The sequence below is a fragment of the Pogona vitticeps genome, chromosome 2 (genome assembly GCF_051106095.1).
Source record: "Pogona vitticeps strain Pit_001003342236 chromosome 2, PviZW2.1, whole genome shotgun sequence".
Taxonomy (NCBI): domain Eukaryota; kingdom Metazoa; phylum Chordata; class Lepidosauria; order Squamata; family Agamidae; genus Pogona; species Pogona vitticeps.
The window spans coordinates 273,886,344-273,900,783 of record NC_135784.1 but is presented as its reverse complement, the minus strand read 5'-3'; the positions used below and the strand labels follow the sequence as shown (position 1 = coordinate 273,900,783).

Here is a 14,440-nt window from a genome sequence, read left to right as displayed (position 1 = left end):
TGAATCAATGGGCCATACACAAGTGTATGCTTAACAGTTCTCATTCATTTGATGAGTCTGCTTTAACGGGGCAGGATTTAGTCCTTGGACTGATATGCCTGAAACTTCATCCTCAACTTATTTTTGTAACAGCCTGAATTGATTGGTAGTAAGCATGAGAAACTTAACATATGAATTCTTGGGGGGGGGGGAACAATGCTAATTTTCACCACCACAATCCTTGTTAAATTTGCCAGCATTGAAAATAAGGGAATTAGAGAAACAAACTAGATTTTGCAGGAACTGAACTTTCAACGGTGGAGTTCCTTTCAGAATTGTAGCTTCTTGGAGGCTTTTAAAATCAAGTGTCTATTAAGATGAGGATTATCCAACCACAACTCTAAAGAGGGGTACACCTAAGATGTTTTGTCCTGAAGATACTGCATCCAGTGTATTGTGCAAAGCAAGACGTATTTGTGCACTATGTATTAAGGTCTTCTTAAACTTGTTTGGAAAGCTAGATTCAGTGTGGTTTAAACAAAAATGAGACAGAACACTTTTTTAATTTCAGTGGTCAGCTGGTGCATGGTGTGTGTGTGTGTAAGAAATAAACTTAAATCACAGCAGTCAAGTCCTAAAAATTTGTGGGTGAGATGACATGTTTGCAATATATTAATTTTTGAACTTTAGGAAGCAAACTAGCCACGATTGACCATTGTTTTAAACTAGTAACAAAATTTTTTGGAATGACTCTTGTTGCTGAAATTAGTATGGAGAGCAGGATGGCCTGATTTTGTTTCCATATTTTTTTAGTTTCTTACTTTACGGTTTGGTGCTTTGCAATTTTTGTGCTTTCTGTATTTTTGGGGTTGGTTGTTAATGGAACTCCAAGGTATGTTTTTCATTGGTGTCTATCCAGAAGTAGAATTTCCAGATTATTAAAATTAACATTTTTCCCATGATAAATTGCTTATCCCAGCATAGTACTGTGCTGTCATTTCCTAAAACTGGAGGTGGCTAGAAATTATAATATGGACAAAAATTTGTGAGTAATCCATACATTCTAGCCCATTGCTGAAAAATGATTTTTGCACATATAATTTGTTGATGCTTCTATTACTACTATTATTGCTTACAATTCTATACTGCCTTTCTACTAAGGCCTAGCATTCAAAGGATACACACTTCCTTTAAAAAGAATGAAAACAAGTTAAGAACAAACTTAATAAAAATAGGTAAATATTGTGATAACCAACACAGTTCTAAGATCATGATAATGTTCATTAAAGTCAATACAACACTAAATTAATGTCTGTTTTAAAGGTCAGATTGAAGAGATGTCTCTTCATGTTTAGTGTCAAAGTTACTAGGAATAACAACATTTGGACTTTGAAAACTGAAGGTACCAAGGTTCCTGGGGCATTGGAATTACTGTTATGGTGGTCTGTTTGGACTGTGAAGGGTTACTGTTGAAGTCTGGCATCATCCTGTGTAAACTGTTGGGGTCTGATTCATTGTGATGTGGATCTCAGAATCTTTCTGATTGTCTGGGAGACTGGATGCTATCAAGTACATTTTGCTCTTCTTTAGTTCTGAGTCTAGATCCTGAATATTTATGGAGTTCCTGAGTGTCTATGGATTCAGTGTGCCTATCACACTCCTGGAGCATCCCTAGAAGAAGAGAATGTAGACCACTTCTACTCTATATGTAGAAAATTCAGGATGGGCTGGTTTGTGGTTCAGGGAATCCCATTTTGCCAAAATGAAATGAAGTGCTGAACTTCGCTCCCCTCTTCAGGGCTTCATTTTGCTTCAGCAAAAGAGGATGCTCACCTCTCCCCTTGCTGTTGTAGCCTCCCTGTTGTTGCAGGTCAAAATTTGTATCCTAATTTGTTGTCCGGCAAGGGATCAAGCAAGACGCAAACAACCGAACCAAAGTCCAATTTTATTGAAAACAATACAAAGTCATTTGGGACTTCTCTTAACAGCAGAGAAGCCCCTGAAAATACAATATACAGATATTTTATAACATAACAAACAAAGAGCCATCAAGTTCTACAATTCTATTGGTCTGCTTTTCCTAAAATTAGGATCTTGCCTCTGATTGGTTAATGATGACAAAAATTATAAAGTTATTGGCCCCCTGTAGATATAGGTAAAATGCTCAAACTCCCCTTTGGCCTGCCCCAGCAATTCACCTTTGTGTCAGGAGGAATGTGTACAGTGTTGCCTCGCAAGACGAAATTAATCTGTTCCGTGGTTAATGCTGTCTAGCAAAAAATTCATCTTGCAAAGAGCGTTTTTGCATAGGAATGCATTGAAATTTAATTAATGTGTTCCTATGGGGGGGAAAAGTCAGAAACCAAAAAAAAGTCAGCAAAAAGTCACTTACCAGGTACAGTAGACTGAGCCCCGCTCCTCACAGTGCCTTTGTAGCCCTGGAACAGCTGGAAAAAGAGCACCAAACAGCGGAGAGTCAGCAACCAGCATGGAGCCGGCAGCCATTTTGTGGTAGTCTCCACTCCTGCCCCTCCCTCTCCCTGCCTCTCAGCTGATTTGCGCTGGGTCTAAGAGGCTTTTATCCTGCTAGGCAAGCCTAGGGAAGCTTCTTAGACCCAGCACCAAAAATCTCTCAAGACCCTTTTGTCTTGCAAGTTTTTTGTCCTGCGAGGTATTCGTCTTGCGAGGCACCACTGTATTCCAGTTCCCTTATCTATTGATATGTTTATGTGGCCTTCCTGAAACTCAATGTATGGCCTTCAGAAATCAGCTCCCTGCTGATTTTATGTTGCGGCTATCTTCTCATTGTGTTCTAGCAATATTCCTAAGCTTGGCCATCTGCTAATCAAAAGTGAGTGGGCAGAAGGTGAGAAATAGAGGAACTTTATATTGTACTAGCAAAGTATGCCTTTCTCTGGCTAAATGTGAGAGGCCTGTTCACCTCTAAAACTGTGTTTGAGTATATCCAGGTATCACTACCTTGTTTTAAAGCTGCCGCCGCCACCACCTCTGCTGCTGCCATCCTGAGAGTTGGCAGGTCTGGCAGCAGAGGTGGCAGCGACGGCTTCAAGACAAGGGAAGGAGGGGAGGGTGGGAGAGGGAGGGGCAGTCAGGTAGTTTCCCTCCTCCCCAGCATGAACCTAAAAAATCAACTGTGAACCAGTTTGTTTTTTGAGGTGGGGTTCATGATAGTTTGTAGTTCGTGGGTAGCAATGAACCATCACAAATCGCCCATTTTCCAGTGCATGCCCATCACTGGTTATATACAGTATTATTAAAATACGTAACTATAAAGATAAGTGTTCATAATATGTAATATGTAGTAAGTTTGAATAATGTGAATATATAACTTTCTATTTTAGAAATCTTGTCTGCCTCCTTCTGAGGCAAATATTCTTAATATTTGATATGTACGTGTAGAAAGAACTTATTGGTTTTTAAAAGCACCCCTTGCCTTTTTTAGATTTGCAGTTTAAGGTCTGCAATTTGTGGTCTGCAAGTAAACTGAAGTTCATCAGTAATGAGGCAGTGTTAAGATGGACAGTCATTTAATGATTGGTATCATGATCTGGAAACATCTACCCAAATTTATGGACTGGTTCACAATGTAATTATACAGGCTACATATTGCCCCTTACAGCAAGCTAGGTACTCAATTTTCCAACCATGGAAGGACGAAAGGCTGAGTGAACTTCAAGCCAGCTATCTAAGCCCAGGATCAAACTCAGATCAGGAGCAGAGTTTTCACTGCAGTGCTGCAGTTTAACCACAAAGCTTCTTATCTCCTTCACACCAATAATTGTTTACAATTGAGCCTGAGAACAAGTTTGAGAGAACTTGAAAGGCTGCACACCATTGTATATATGTGGTTGGTTCTAATAAATTTATCGCCTACCTGTGAGTTTTAAAGGTTGATTTGTTTTTAGTGGACCAGTGCCACTACCTCTATTTTGTAATTCTATGAACTTTCACGGGCACACAGCTGGAGTTTATCTTAAATTGTTATTATTCTTACTTGTTAGGATTTTCAAATATATACTCTCATATATTTGTTTAAAAAGGAAAAGGTCCTTTTTTAGTACTAGACCTCAGTTTGTATGATATTTCCCTCACCTCAAGCAACCTGTCAAGTAAATATCCATTTCTGCTGCCTTTTCCCTTCTGAGACTCCTTCCCCTCTTTGCGATATTTGAACAGTTACATAGCTGCTAATGCCCAAACAGGCTTTGCACTATTGAAGAGAAATTCAACTTGCTAATTTGTCCCACATAAGTAATGATCTGCATACAATGACAATTTACATGTTATACATTTCTGGGTTTCACACAGAATACACGGAATGTAAGCAGAGTCTTGCTATATCCATCATATTGACATGATATGGTTCTCTCACATGTTCAGGATCTGTCAGTAGTAGAACTGAAATTCGCTTAGCTCAAATGAGAAAAGCACTGGAATAGCTAATCGCTAGGTAATACCCAATTAAGTAAGATTATATGTATAAGTAAGTGTAAATGCCTGCTTATCAGATGACACCCTCTACCAATGAGATAAGAAAATCTAGTCTGGGTATTTGAAAAAAGCTCATGTAAAAGGATAAGGTTTGGTAACTATTAAACTGCAGATTATTATCACACAAATAGTCTAGGGCTTCAGAGTTTTAAAAAAACAAAACAAATCCAAAACCTAAATAAAGCACAATAATTAAATGATATATATATATATATATATATATAAAATGAGGCTTTGCATCATGTAGCAATTGTTTATGTTTCTTGAAAGGAAAAGGAGACTTTAAAAAAGTCAGCAGATAATTTTCTGTTCATATAATGCTGAAAGATATGTCTGAATGTTCAAATGCATATTTTGAAACTTGTGACTGTGATCCAGCTGTGGTTGCTGGATTCAGTTCAGTGGGATTCTAGATGAACATTACCGTGTATATGAGGTAAAAAGTATGCCTTTTACTTGTGATTTCAATGTCTTCCTCTCCTATGGGCAGTCATTTCAGGTGGGGAAAATGCACATTAAACTCATACAAGCAGGCAAAAAAAAAAAAAGTACTCTAAACATGATATGCTTTAAGACCCCTGAAATCTCCCTTTTTTTTCTTATAGCCAGACCCATGCTTAGTACAGTCTTACAACTAAGCAGGATGAGGCATTCCTCTGACCTTGACAGGCCAACATAGAAAAAAAAACCCATAAAGTTCTGGGGCTCTACAGCGACTACTTTCCTGGTGTTGTTTCAAGCACGTTTCTGTATAATGCATGAGTGGAAAGAGATGAGAAATTTGTGCATAAAGGAAACTCATATGCGTAGCAAAGGAAGTCCCTTTCTTTTTCTGCCAGCCACTTGAACCCTATTCTGCGATCCTACAGCCAGCTAAGCAAATAAACAGGTATATGAACCCTATTTGGCCCTTATCAAAATTGGTAAAATTGGGATTCAGGTCAGGCTAAATAGACTTGCCTGCATTTTGCTTCATAATTTGGCCCTGCAGCACGGACGCCTTAATGTGTATCGCTGTATTTATGGAAGCTTCTATATGATCAGAATTGAATAAGACTGTGGTTCTGAACAGTATGCAAAGCTCCAAAGGTACAACATTAAGGAGGAAGGCCCTTCTGGTTGTTCTTTCTGTAAATTGCTTAAATACCACCCCATAGTGCTTAAAGCACTCCCTGGGCAGTTTACAATTTAATTATGCAGGCTACATATTGCCTTCCCAGTGAGCCGGATGCTCAATTTACTGGCCTCAGAAGGATGGAAGGGTGAGCCAACCTTGAGCTGGTTACCTCAGATTGAACCCAGATCATGAGCAGAGTTTTGGCTACAGTACTGCAGTTTAACCATGTGCCATGAAGCTTTGTAAAGAATCCTGGAGGGAGGAGGCTACTTGGCACAGCCCTCACTTTGCTGTCATAATGTATGTTTCCCCAGTTTTGACAAAAGGCTGAATAGGGCTTTGTTGTCTCTCCCTCTAAAAACAATGCTAGGAGATGTCTGCGTTTTGGATTAGAGATCCCAAAATCCTGTAGCCAGCATGGCAGTCTGGTTTCCAAACCTCCATAGAGTTCTATGCCTCACCTGAAATACCTTGAGTCGGTGCATTAGGGTCAAATTAAACAATACATGGAATGACATGTATCATTTCTTTACCTCCCTTACAGCTATTGGGAGAGCACTGTTGAACGATGAGGAAGGATAGACTGGGAAAGGACTTTAACCTTTTCCCTGATGGCTAGCCTGTTTCCTTTCGCTGAAAATACAAAGGGGCTTGTACCTTTTACAAAGACCAGTTTGGGAGTACAATTGTAAGAAGAAAAGCTGCTACTAGAGGGGAAAATCTTTTGCTCCTGATTATTGCTTCCACCATCTGTTGTTAATGAAAAAAATCCAGACGTGTTTGAGAAAGTTCAACAGAATTTCCCATATAATTCTTTAGATAGAAGGTTATGGAATATACTTAACACATAAAAAGAGTCTCAGTTTGTCTGATTTGAGACTGAACTTGGCCCATATGACATAACTCAGAAGCAGAAGGCATTGCAACACCTATTTTGTTCAATATCCACTGAAATCGTCCTGAGAAACAGAATTTTTTCGACAGGGCATGTATTGGGCTAAATCCAACATTAATCCTACCAAGATTAGACCTATTGAAATTAATGGGACTTATGTTAGTTGCAGTTAAGGGTGGACATTCATTTGAACTGATCTTCTTTATCATAGAATCAAAGAATAGTGAAGTCGGAAGGAGCCTATAAGGCCATCAAGTCCAACCCCCTGCTGGGTGAAGGAGAGTGAAGGTAGTGTTGAAATTAGTAAAATAATTGGGTGACATCAAGTCTGGATGGCTCAGTGGTTTAGGTATCTGGCTGCAAGCAGAGGCTGAGAGTTCAATTCCCCACTGTGGCTCTTTGACAGGGGTTGGACTTGATGATCCATAGGGCCCTTCCAGCTCTGCAGTTCTGAGATGATGACGATGAAGTCAATTCTGACTTACGGTGACCCTTTTCAGTATTTACTAGGTAACAGAAATTAGGTTTTTATAATTCTAAGAAACACCGGATGGCAAACATTATGCAAGCATATCAGGGCAGTGGATACAGCTGCTATATTTGCATGCAGTGGCTGAAATTCTGTTGTGCAGTTTTGTGTGCACAATTCAACATTACACAAGTGGTAGAGAACATTGACTTTGTGTACCAATTGTGTGGTCAATCTGGCAGTCAAAATGCATGATGCTGACTGACTGGGCATAATAATCTATACACCTCTGCAGACACAATTTTGCATCACACCAATTTCAACAGGATTTCAGCTATCAGGTCCCAGGCTTAATTCTCAGCATCTCCAAACAGGGCTGGAAAAACTGTAGCCTGGAACCCTGGAGAGCTTTTAGGCTGTCCTTTGCAGTGTCAAGTCTAGCATCCTTTTTCCTGCTGGCAGTGCACGAATGATACTGTGCAGGGATATACTGGGCGATTTCTTGGCATTTTAAAACATGGATACAGAAGCACAATATCCCACATTCATAAACTGGAGGATGTTTGTTTGTTTAAGAATCGAATCTTTGCGTATATCTGTTAAGAACGGAGCCTTGCAAGGCCTCCTACGGAGACATTTGGTTTCTGCATGCAGACACAGATACTGGGCTTCTGGATGCACACAATGTATGTGAGCAGGTAACGTTGCTCAGTGTGACCGAGGTCCCCATTTACGCAATGGGCTTATAAACAGAATGCCTGAATAGAAGCTTCTTTGAGCCTCTGTAAGCAGAGGTACAAAACAAGTGCAGGCAGTCGTTCCTTTCTGACGTACTTGCCCCTTAGGAGCCTTAGAAAGCTTGCTATGCTGACTATATCTTTCTTTACCTGTGGTCATTTTCAGAGGCATGCAGATTGCTCTTGCCACTACGTTGCTACCAGAGGTATGAATATTTCATTGGAAATGCACAGCTAGCACTTTGTGGGTGTTTTCCTGCTGAGAGGAGAATCTTGTTACTTTGGTGTGAAACATGGTATCATTTTCCAGGTGGTTTTCTGGAAGGCATAAGGCAACCTATAGTAAGCTTCAAATCTGAAAGCAGCTGTTTGTAGCAACTGTTAAGGGACGCAGCATATGCCTAAGCAAGTGTGTCTGCATTTCGTACTGTGAATTGGATGTTTCACGCCAGTTGGACACCCCTGGAGAGGAACTTTTAAAATGAAGCATAAACCTCCATAGAGTTTTGTGCATTACCTGAAGTGCCTTCAAATCCCCTCTCTGCTGGAGATGTGACTCTCTGGGCTTCAGTCTAAACCATATTGTTTATGCTCACTCATTTAGCATCTCTGGACAAATGCAATTAGGCATATTCATTTTGCTTCTTGTGCCGTTTGAAATTTCCACCTTTTGTGTACACTGATGGGGTGCAGCTGTCTAACACACAGTTCTCACTAATTACCAGGAAGCTTAGATCTTCAGAGTCCTGATGAAAGCCAAAATCTGCAGGCCTGGATGGCAACGGTTCTCTTCTGTTAACAGAGGAGTCAACTGAAAAGTTCATCACTTGAACCAGTGTGTTCATTTAGATGCCCACCAAGGTCTCAAACTCTTTTCTAAACAGCTGTGGGGCCAATAGGTAGGCAGTGAACTTTTCCATTAGACAACAAACCTTGAATATATTGGACACATTATGGACTTTGGGCATAGCAGGTATTTCATGCCTAAAGAATGGAAAGACTATGATCTGCTCTGACTTATCATTAGAGGCATGTTCCCAATTTCCCTGTTTGAAAAGGAAATGTGTTACGTTCAAAACAGGGCTGTCTCCTGACTCACCAACTGGGAAAAGTTGTGGATTTAGCCCCATAAAAGGTGATGTGGGGGGCAGTGCTCAACAAAGCTATATTTTGGGGCTATGAGATCCGGAATTGTCCACCCAGCTAGTATGCATGCTAGCTAGAGATTCATTGCTGTTTTGGTCCATAGCAATGGTCTACAGTTCCAAGAAACCCTCAGCCCAAGGGAATTCTGGTAGCAATTTTCCCAAGCTTTGAAGAATGGTGTGTATTTAGCTCAGCCACATATATTGCAGTGAGTGGTGCCAGCTTCCTATTCCCTCCCTTCCTAGTTCACAAGTGGAAGATCAATATAGTGGTGGCAGGTAGTGATGGCTTCCCCTTGCTAGTTCTTCAAGGAGAAGGGGATTGGAGTACAGTATAGTCGAGAAGAGCTAGTGCTCCTTTGGTGGGTAGCAGGTAGTCCACAGCCACAATTTCCCACATCCAAAGGATGCTTGACATATAGCATTATCTCCGTGGATCATCTTTCTAGGGGTAGGAATGTGGGTCACCACCTGCCCACAAAAATAACTCAAGATCTTCTGTGACTAAGCCTTTCATATAATAGATGAGGAGAGGGGAGGGCAAGAAGAAATATCACTCGACATACACTGGCATCCTAAACATAAGGAGAGGGGGAGAAACAGGAAACCACCCCCACTTCCCTTGTTGCATAAACACAAGTCATCACAGAACTACTGAAATATTTTCCCAACCCCTCCCTCCAACCCGATGAATTAGAGGGAAGGTATTTTGCAGCAGATGTAAATTTTCATAAACTCAAATACACCCTTTTCTCTCTTCTTTTGTTCTAGGTCTGCATTAAGAGCCCTGTAGGGAGCTGAATGAAACCCAATTACTGTAACCTAGTTACAATAAACCAATTAAGTAACAAAAGCCTGTGCAACGTGAAATCTTAAACCTGAAGTCAAAATTTGAAACAGAAAACTTCCCCTGTCTTCAAGAAATGGAACTACACAGTTCCTAGGAGAACTTCCAGGAAAGAACGGGAGAGGTTTTTCAGTGATCAGAATATATTTATAAGGAAGTGCAAGTATAGTACAATAGTTACTATAATTTAAATTGCGGTAGTAAATTATGAAGCGCCTGAGAGCCAAACTATACATTACAGATAGCAGACAATTATTTTTCTACAGATGTAATTCTTGCTGAGGTTTTGAGTTTAAGCAATCATATTTGTAAGTGAAGCCCATGTTTACTTCCTCATAACCAGTCCCAAAGCATAGCAGGCAATCTATGACAGATATGAAAAGCAGTGACAACCAGACGCCTTCCAGTATTTAAGGAATTCCTTCTTCTACTGAAATGTAATATATAGTTTGATCCTGAAATACCGGAAAATAAACTTGCTACTAGTTGCATAGTAATGTAAAAATTCAAGGTCTTTTTGCATACAGTACCTAACAAGATTGGCAATAATGTTTTGTTGTGTTTTTAAAAAAACTTTTGACATTGCATTATTTTAATTAAATGTGTTGTATCTGAGCTTGTGTTGCCATTTCAAAGCAGATAGTTTTGGAGATCCTCCAACTTAAACAGATCCCAAAGCTGCAAAAAAAATATTGCTGATGTACTGTTTGTGTGTCTGCTGTCTTGCAGTTTCTTTGAGTTTTCTGATCAAGATCTGCTCCAGCGAAATGGTAAGATTTTGAACTGCGTTTGTGTTATGTGATATTCACAGCCTTGTCTGATGTTCTTGGTTGCAATATAAAATTTCTGTTTAAAAAGTATGGAAGCTTTCATATGTGTAAGAATCTTGGGTGTGAAATTTTAATCTGATACAGATTTCAGTGGTGTGAAGGAACTATATCAGATTATGCATTTCCAGTGAAAGACCTGTACTATTATTTTGTTATTGTTGTTTCCATATTAATTCAATAATTCTTTTTTTAAAAAAGAGAGAAAAGGAATGTAGCCTAGTATTACACAGCTTCACATTTTTATTGTATTTTGCTTACAAGGCACTTTATTTGCAGAGAACAGGCCTTGTCCTTCATTCATCTGTCTATTCAACAACAGGATAGAAATCGCTGGAGGCACATATAACTAGTTCTGGGATCACTCTGCAATGCCTTCTCCTTTCGGAAACACACTCAGCAAACAAAGATGGAAAGGTTTTGCCACGCACTGAGTACGCAGTGCTCTTATGCAACCCATATATGGCTATGATACCTGGTAGATTCTGTGAAAGAAAATATTTCCAAGCTCTGTAGAGCCCACATAGGAAATATTACAGTTAACATCCTGTAGCTTCCTGTTCATTTTTAAAAAGCATTTTAATCCTCTTTTTCATTTGAAATGAAAATACTCCCAGAGTGGGTTAGATGAGTTTAATAATAAACAGGACCATTCCTGCCCACATGCTCATAATTTAAATAACAAGAGGGAGAAGAGGGAAGGTGGAGGTAAACAAGTAAACGTAGACACCATTCTTGAAGCTAACCAGCAGTTCTTACAGGGTTCACCTGGAAGAGATGTGTACAGTGGGGCTGGTCTTCCAGCAAAGCTAATGGTGTGGCCCTGTTGCCCATCCTTTTGGGAAGATGGGTAGAATGGCTCATAAAGGGTGATGATTCTGAGTAGGAAGGCCTCATGGAATGGATCTGCACTGGAATGGCCAGGTTTCCATCTGCCTCTTTACTGTAGCCTGACAGTAAGCAATGTTGAACATACTAGTCGAAATCCTGTTGCTCAGCGTAGTGAGCCACACTAGAGCAGTGAGGATTTGGTGAGTCAGATGCTCTGTAAGTTCCAGGGATTTAGATGGACCTACTCTAGTGCAACTTCCTGGGCTGAGCAACACAATTTCAGACAGTGGGAGGTATGTCTGATAGCATTGCCTTGCACAAATGTTTGTAACAAGCGGTGAGACAGATTGCTGGAACTGGCAAGAGAAGAAAAGAGAATCTCATGGGCTGTATTGTCAACCCTCTCCTGAGCAATGGAAACATTAAAAAGATTTGAGAAGGTGAAGAAAGCCATTGTTATCCACTCTCGCCCCTGAACAACCAGCAGTCTCTCCTGCCATCTTCCCAGTGACTACAGCATACAGATATCCCTTCTTCTTTCTGTGGGTGGTATATCTGGAAACAAGAGGAAGAATAAAGATATGATGCACAGAGAATAAAAGAAATGATAGAACAGGAGAGATCCTGTAGCATCTCAGGATCTTGAAAAGTGTTTAGGAAGGTTAATTTTCTACCAGCTCTAGAATCCTCTTAGCCAGCATAGTCAGTAATGCTGGTTTGGGGAATTATGGGAGTTATAATTCTCAAATCAAGGTCTGGTCTTGATGCATCCCTGCTCATAGTGTAATTGTCTTGCCAGTCTACATCATATAAATACATCTGCAACTGCAAACCCAGTTTTCATCATCTGCGCTGTCCCATGAGCAGCTAGCAGAAGATATATGTGAACATACCTCTCTGTTCTCGAAATAACTGAATCTGTGATATAAAGAATGAAGGGAAATGCAGAAATAATTCAGAAACAATATAGTGTTTTTCAATAAGCAGAGGTGTTCTTTACAGGGAATAAGCAGCGTTTCTTGCGTTTATTGACGGATGCCGATAACAGAACTTTCAGTGTGTCTCTTCTTCTGTAGGCCGACGATATGATGGCAGTGTGAAGCCAAAACTTAACTTACAGCAATTAGCAATTACACAGGTATGGAGATATCAGAGCGCTGGATTGTAAGTTCACTTATAATGTATATAAACTTACTTTCTCCCCTATAGAGTAACTATGACACTTGCATGGATTATGTGTGGTTGTTTCTGTCAGAACTTGAAGAAATTATGTAAACTACAGCTCTCGGAAACCCACAGAAACTCCTACTAGCCATGTTGGAGGGATTCTGGGAGTTGCATTAAAAAAGAGAAGTTTTTCAAGCACCAATTTCAGTTGGAAAGCTCAACAAATTTCACCAATATTCACATGGACCCTTTCATTATGCAACAAAATAAGCAAACTTCATGGGGGTTGTCTGAATTTGATCAGTCTCTTGCTAGACCAGCCTTTCTCTGATTAAAAATTTTGTTGATTACAAAGGCAATGTTATAAAATTTTAGTTACCAGTTTTGGCATTGAATGTGTGTATCTGGGGCATGTCTGTTTGGTTTGTCATCTCTGTAAGGACTTTGCTTGGATGACATACTAGATGATAACTAGAAACAGAAGCTTATGTTTCAGTGACCATGCAAATATTGCGTTACTCCCAACAGTAGTGGTTGAAAAACCTCTAATGGAATACACTCCCTAGCTGATTTTTGTGTTTTTTAAAGAGTTGATCTGCAAATCAACTCTTTTCTCCCTCTTTGTTCTCTGCTTTCCAAGTTTGTTTGCATTGCATTTTTTAAAGACACATTGCTGGGAAATTGCAAGTCTCCTCATACCAATTGGTAGATTTTAGGCCTCAAGTCTCTGTACCTTAAGTTGTAAAAAAAAAGAGTAGCGTTGTTTGGACAGAAGAGTTCTGCAGATTTTCTCATTTACACAAAGGTGTAATTAAAATGGCCTGTAACAGCCTTGCCCCAAATATATCATCTGCTTTCTGAAAATGCAGAAAATCTTTCTGTTATTTCATATTCTGATGCAGTAGCACCAGAATCTGGAAAGTGCAGTTTTTTTGGCCAACTCTCAGAACCCCCTCCCCCAGCCAGCAAGAGGGAATTCTGGGAGCTAAAGTTTTTTAAAAAAGTAACTTTTCTAAGCAGTCCTTGCTATTTGTTAAGACAAGATTTGATAGAATTGTTTTCATGAACCAAGAAAAATACTGGTTGGATACTTTTAAGAGACAAGTTCAAGTTTCTGTGCCACACGTTAGTTTGCATTACAGTGGGGTCTTGACTTAAGAACGGCTTGAGTTAAGAACATTTTGACTTAAGAACCACTCTCATAGGAAAATATTGACTTGATTTACGAACTTAGATTTGAGTTAAGAACTGAAAAAAACCCACGTGGGAGGCAGGGAAGGTGCAAAATTTGAACTTTCAGTTAACTGTTGGCCAGTGAAAAGGGTGCCTGTCTGCTTCCTCACTCCTCCCAGCGTTTAGAGAGTGGATTGGGAGACAGTCTTCGGACTGCCTGGTACTGTACTGCCTGGACTGTATTTTCCCCGCCTTCCCTGAACCTTTCTTGACGTAAGAAAAAAAGAAACAAAATATCCCCCTCTAGTGGTCGAAGGCGGAATAGCAGCCTCCCATTAGTTTCTATGGACGGAAAAAAGCAGATACGGATCAAATGGTTTTCAATGCATTCCTATGGGAAATGCAGATTTGACCTGAGAACTTTTTGACTTGAGAACTGCCTTCCAATACGGATTAAGTTCTCAAGTCAAGACCCCACTGTAGTTGGTTTGGAATAAGAATGTTATCTAGAGAAGGCACTGTAGAAATCACTGAATCTAAAACATTTGTCTCCTTACTAATAATGGGCACTGAGTATGTCTCCCCATGGCCAGGTTGGTGGAACTGGTGGTTTTACATATCAAAAGCTTATCTGAAAATTATTATTTTGGCATTACTATTACACAGTACTGACTGTCCTTTATTCATGGTACCCTTTTCATTACATCCAAATCTCATCGATTCAATGGTCTCTTTTGTTTG

The 14,440-nt window shown here is 39.9% G+C and overlaps 1 protein-coding gene and 1 long non-coding RNA gene across 4 annotated transcripts in view; one reads left to right on the top strand and one right to left on the bottom strand.

The window, feature by feature from the left end:
• Positions 1–14,440, bottom strand: part of LOC144587055 (uncharacterized) — a 663,623-nt gene that overhangs the window by 134,679 nt on the left and 514,504 nt on the right. The window lies entirely within an intron of this gene.
• Positions 1–14,440, top strand: part of LOC110077314 (V-type proton ATPase subunit S1-like protein) — a 41,380-nt gene that overhangs the window by 17,172 nt on the left and 9,768 nt on the right. Inside the window, exons 2-3 of one of the 3 annotated variants that reach the window (XM_020790217.3) lie at positions 10,431–10,471; positions 12,436–12,497. In XM_020790217.3, coding sequence (XP_020645876.2) covers positions 10,431–10,471; positions 12,436–12,497 — 103 coding nt within the window. Of the gene's footprint in view, positions 1–10,430; positions 10,472–12,416; positions 12,524–14,440 lie in introns of all 3 variants that reach the window. The other 2 variants (XM_078386393.1, XM_078386392.1) reach the window with 2 other exon arrangements.